This window comes from Scyliorhinus torazame, chromosome 11, assembly GCF_047496885.1.
Source record: "Scyliorhinus torazame isolate Kashiwa2021f chromosome 11, sScyTor2.1, whole genome shotgun sequence".
In the NCBI taxonomy this organism is placed as follows: Eukaryota; Metazoa; Chordata; class Chondrichthyes; order Carcharhiniformes; family Scyliorhinidae; genus Scyliorhinus; species Scyliorhinus torazame.
Genome location: NC_092717.1, coordinates 235,442,009 through 235,448,008, shown reverse-complemented (window position 1 = coordinate 235,448,008; position 6,000 = coordinate 235,442,009). Strand labels below are relative to the sequence as shown.

The 6,000-nt window shown below is 49.9% G+C and overlaps 1 protein-coding gene across 1 annotated transcript in view; it reads left to right on the top strand.

Annotated features, from left to right (window-relative positions):
• The first annotated feature begins 291 nt into the window (after positions 1 to 291).
• The window catches only part of LOC140385856 (dermatan-sulfate epimerase-like protein), a 43,436-nt gene continuing 37,727 nt past the window's right edge, over positions 292 to 6,000 (top strand). Inside the window, exon 1 of the mRNA XM_072468449.1 lies at positions 292 to 1,468. Coding sequence (XP_072324550.1) covers positions 492 to 1,468 — 977 coding nt within the window. The 5' untranslated portion in view covers positions 292 to 491. The remainder of the gene's footprint in view (positions 1,469 to 6,000) is intronic.

Below are 6,000 nucleotides of genomic sequence, written 5' to 3'. Positions count from 1 at the left end.
AGAGAGCGAGGGAGAGATAATGAGGGAGAGAGAGTGAGGGAGAGTGTGTGAGAGAGAGAGGGAGGGAGAGATAGAGTGAGAGAGAGGGAGGGAGAGATAGAGTGAGAGAGTGAGGGAGAGAGTGTGTGTGTGAGAGTGAGGGAGAGAGTGAGTGTGTGTGAGAGAGATAGGGTGAGAGAGAGAGTGAGGGAGAGAGAGAGTGTGTGTGAGAGAGGGAGGGAGAGAGTGTGTGCGAGAGAGAGAGGGAGGGAGAGATAGTGAGGGAGAGAGAGAGGGGAGGCTGGGTGAGGGGGACAGGCTCGGAGGAAAGTTTCCCGCTGGGCTGTGTGGATAGAGTTTGGCAGCTTTGAGCTGACAGTGGGCTATTTGCCGCAAGAGGCGCGAGTGTTAAAGTGGGAGCAGCGTGGAGACTGACTGAGTTAATGTGTCTCTGTCCATCAGCTAGCCAATGCAGTGTGTGAGAGAGCAGCGCAGGGCTGGTACACTGGAATATGGCGTGGATTGTGCCAGGCTGCCTGCTCCTCTCTCTGCTGCGCCCTGGGCTGGCACACAGGGAGGTTCACTGGGATCGCAGCGGCTACTCGGAGGAGCTGTACGAACTGCCTCACCCTCTGCTGTACTTCAGCCCCCGGGATGTGAGGATCCTGCGGCAGAAGTCCCACACCAGCCACTCGGCCATCACCCGGACTATCAGGAATGCTGTGAGGACCATGCTGACCAAATCCACCTTCTACCTGCCGCCCAGCGACCACCTGAGCTTCACCTCCAAGTGGAATGAAGTCTATGGCAACAACCTGGGGGTGCTGAGTCTGTACTGCCTGCTCTACCCTGAGGACCAAGCAGCTTTGGACTTCGCCTTGGACTACCTGGACAGGATGGCTGGCTACCCGCGTTGGCAGGTCCAGGCGGCACCCAACGATGAGGTGCCTGTGGCACACTCTTTGACCGGCTTTGTGACCGCCTACGACTTCCTCTACCCATTCCTGGACGCGCCCAGGAGGCAGGGCTACCTGGAGAAGATCCACACCGTCACCAAGGAACTCTACGAGTTTTCCAAGTACAGGGCTTGGGGCAAGCATTACCTGCACAATCACCAGGCCACCAACACCCTGGCAGTGCTGATGGGTGCCCTGGTGTTGACCCCTCACGAGCCCCAGACGGCCCTGCTCTGTAAGCAGATTGCCATCGATGTGATGGAGAAGACCATCTTCCTGCTGGACCACGTCGTCGATGGCTCCTTGGACGAAGGAGTGGCGTATGGCAGCTACACGTCCAAATCCATCACCCAGTATGTCTTCCTGGCACTAAGGCATTTCCACCTGAACCACACTGGCAGCCCTTGGCTCAAGCAGCACTTCTGGTTTTTCTATGCCACCCTGTTGCCCGGGTTCCAGAGGAGCGTGGGCATTGCTGACTCCAACTACAACTGGTTCTATGGGCCAGAGAGCCAACTGGTTTTCCTGGACAGGTTCGTGACAACTCCTTGCCTTGCTCCCTAATTGTTGCTCTTATTGTCAAAAGATGCCAGTTCAAAGTATAACTAGATGCAGAGGCTGGTAGGGAGGTGGGTGCTGGGGGTGGGTGGGGGGGCTGGCGCGAGAGGAACATGCCAACACTGAGATTTGGTAAGAGTATTAAGGGTTACAGAACCAAGGCAAGTAGATGCAGTAAAGACAGGTCAGCCATGATCAAGTTGAATGATAGAAGAGGGGGCTTGGGCTGGCTGGTTCCTATTTACTCTTTATCAGTGTCACAAGTAGGCTTACATTAACGCTGCAATGAAGTTACTGTGAAAAGCCCCTAGTCGCCACATCCCAGCGCCTGTTCGGGTACACAGAGGGAGAATTCAGAATGTCCAATTCACCTAACGGCACGTCTCTCGGCACTTAAGGGAGGAAACCGGAGCACCCGGAGGTAACCCACGCAGACACGGGGAGAACGTGCAGACTCCGCACAGACAGTGACCCAAGCCGGGAATCGAATCTGGATCCCTGGGTGCTGTGAGGCAGCAGTGCTAACCACTGTGCTGCCGTGCCGCCCAAATTTCAATTTTCACCTTCACCTTCGTTCCTTTCCGATCCATTTCCGATACCACAATCATTGCGTTCCCATTTGCTCCGAGAGACCCACTATTACTATCACTGAAACATGCCAATACAAAAGTATCCCAAATGAAATTTGCATCAATTTACAAAGGGAGGTCAAGGATTTCCTGATGAACTGACACCCTTTTTACCGATGTTTATTGGGTATACATCACTGTGAAAATGTAACAATTATTGGGAGTGTGGTGTGCAGATCACCGAACCTGATTTGATTTAAAACATAATTGAGAGTGTTTGTCACACATTAGGAAGGTGTGTTGCGGCTGTGGGATGTTATTGAATGCTTGGTTGCACCGGCTGGAAGTAGGGAAGAAGGGATCGCTAGTATTATTAGGGTTCAATATATCAGCAAAATCAAGAGAATTGCCTGAAGTACCTGAATGAAGCAGTGCTGGGAGATGGAGTGTGATGTGATTTGAGGATGAAGGCAGGTTACGGCTGCTGTGGTCCTCTTTCCTAATCCTGTTTAATCTTGCAGTTTTCCCACTTCTATCTCCTTCTCCATCTCTCTCCCTATCTCTTCATATCTTCCTCTAGCTCCCACTTAAGCCCCGTATTTGCCCAGCGAGATTGGGGTGTGTTGGGGTGGGATGGCTGATTGATGCCCCTCTCAATTGTTTGTTCCAATTCAGTCAATCGGATAGCTTTACAAGCGGGGTTTAAAATGGTAAATGAGCCTCATTGTCACCAGTTAGCATTAGGTTGGAATCAGAACCTCCCGGCCTTCCTCTAGTCCATCTCACTTCCTGTGTTACATACTGACCACAAGTACAAAGAGCAAATCCCAGTTGCAGTTTCAGTACTGTTATAAATAGGTTTTCGCAGCGTAATGAATAAGACGCAAAATGGTTTGTGGAGAAGAGAATGTCAGATGACACCATGTAGAAAGCAACTGTATTGCAGTGTCGAAGTGGTTTTATAAAATGCTTCTGGGGCGTATAAGAACACTTGGATACTTTGCAAACTTACCAAAATCTGAAATTAAACACCTTTCGAGAGCGATTGCTCCCCTTTTAAAATAAAATGTTAAAGTGTAACTGCCTCAAGTTAGCACCTTGATTGTTAGTTGAGCAGCCTGGATCTGATTAGCTACTGAATGGAAAGAAAGACTTGCATTTACATAGCACCCTTCATGATCTCGAGTGCTTTACAGTGAGTAAAATACTATTGCAGTAGTGCTGTTCTAATGTACAGAACACAACAGACGATTTGCACGTAGCAAGGTCCCTCAACACAGCAACCAGAGAGCGACCAGATCATTTGTTGTTTAATGTCAGTTCAATGATCAGCATTGGTCAGAACATCAGGGAATAGGGCAGCACGGTGGTGCAGTGGTAGCACTGCTGTCTCACAGCGCTGAGGTCCCAGGTTCGATCCCGGCTCTGGGTCACGGTCCGTGTGGAGTTTGCACTTTCTCCCCGTCTTTGCATGGGCTTCGCTCCCACAACCCAAAAGATGTGCAGGGTAGGTAGACTGGCCATGCTAAATTGCTCTTTAATTGGGAAAAATGAATTGGGTACTCTAAATTTATAAAAAATAGAACATCGGGGAAGGTGTGTGCTGTGGGATCGCTTACTCCCACCTGAGAGAGGTGACTGAGACTCGATTTTGAAATCTTGTTGAAAAGGTGGCACTTCGGACTGTGCAGCATTTCTTCAGCTTTGTCAATGGAGCATGCACCTGGATTTTGTGTTGAAAGTCTCTGGGGTGGGGTTTGAACCCAGGAGCCTCTGACTCAGAGGTGAGTACAACACTAAACCAGCGGACTGCCAATAGGCGTTATAGTCACTGATCTGGAATTTTCATTGCCTGCAATATTGCACCTCCCGGAAATCACATCAGTAAATTGTAAACTCTTTCAGAATGAAAATCAAATAATGGTGTAAGTTATTAAATGTGGCAGGATAGGTGGAGAGAGCGGTTAAAACATGTGGTATTCTGGGCTTTATTTCCAGGGATAGGAAACGTCAAGGTGAGATCGAACCACCCTGTTCCCTGCAGGGTGCAAAATGGCTGCTAAATCTGGCGAGAGGGCCAAAACGGGATTTCCGCTGGCAAGATCTCAGTTTGCCATCTTCCCCACGCCCTGCTGGTGATGTAATCAGGTTCACGCCCTTCTGGGTGTGAACTTGATTTCCATGAATTTGAATTAATTTTAATGTGATTGAACGGCTTTCGGTCATCCCGTTCGCCCACAATCTCTCCGCCCCCTCTGGTGGCATGACGTCAAGCTGGTACGAATCGTTACTGGTTTTCAAAAGCAAAAAAACAGTCATGATGATCACGCTGGGGGCACAGTTGCCTGGAGACCCTGGAGGTTATGGGCCAAGGCTGGGCATTGCCCCCCCGACAGTGCCAAATTGGCATTGCTTATGTGGCCACATGAAGGGGACAATACCAAGGGGGCTCTAACAGGGGGGCAAACTGTTCTCCAAAGGGGGGGCGGGTATTGGGTTCCCCTTTACGTGTGGGGGGTGGGTGGGGAAGAGGGGAGAACCCTAATGCCTGTGTGGGAGTGCGACAGCAGTGAAGGGGGTCAGTGCCCCCCTAATACTTGCTGTGTTTCTGCAGAGAGTAGTGGGGGAAGAAACCGTTCCAGCTCCCAAAAGTTTCGAGAACAAGAAGGCACAGATTTAAAGTGATTTGCAAAAGAAGCAAATGCGATGTGGGGAAAAAAACCATTCTCGCACAGCGAGTGGTTCACGCCTGGGATGTACTGCCTGGAAGTGTGGTGGAGGCAGGTTCAATCGGGGTATTCAAGAGGGCATTAATTGTTTCAGCAGACACTGACCTCAGGAGTTCCCTTCCAAAACCTCTCCACGTCTCTCTACCCCTTTACGATGCTCCTTAAATTCTATCTCTTTAACAAAGCCTCCGGTCACTGTTCCTCATACCTCATTTTCTGGCTCGGTGTCATACTTTGCCTGATAACATTCCTGTGACATGCCTGGAGATGCCTGACGACAATAACGGCACTATATAATCGCACCTGATGTTTTGGAATTGTTCCCTTGAGCATTATGCGGTAATTCAAAAAATAAAATGCTGCCAGTGAAGATATGGATGGAAGTTTTGAAATATATGTGATAAAATATCATTGTCAATCAGAGTTCCAAGGCCTGGGCTATTCACATTACAATGGAAGGTATGTGCACGGTGCAGAGCTTCAGCTGATTCACGGTTGATGTAATCGAGACTGTTTCTTTGACTTTACTGCATTGTCCAAATGTTCTGCTGCCTGGGTATTAATCAGGGGCAAACCCATGTGACGGCCTCTCAAACTGGTGTGTGGAAACCAGATTTGAGTGATCTCTCACTTTGCACTGTGGAGAACATTCATTTTTCGCACAGGTAGATGTTAAAATGGCAGGGGGGGGGTGGGATCGCTCAATGCCAGCAAAACTAAAGAGCTGGTCATTGACTTCAGGAAGCAAAGTACTGGACACACCCCTGTCAGCATCAACGGGGCCGAGGTGGAGATGGTTAGCAGTTTGTAATTCCTAGGGGTGCACGTCTCCAAAAATCTGTCCTGGTCCACCCACGTCGACGCTACCACCAAGAAAGCACAACAGCGCCTATACTTCCTCAGGAAACTAAGGAAATTCGGCATGTCCACATTAACCCTTACCAACTTTTACAGATGCACCACAGAAAGCATCCTATCGGGCTGCATCACAGCCTGGTATGGCAACTGCTCGGCCCAGGACCGCAAGAAACTTCAGAGAGTCGTGAACACCGCCCAGTCCATCACACAAACCTGCCTCCCATCCATTAACTCCATCTACACCTCCCGCTGCCTGGGGAAAGCGGGCAGCATAATCAAAGATCCCTCCCACCCGGCTTACTCACTCTTCCAACTTCTTCCATCGGGCAGGAGATACAGAAGTCTGAGAAC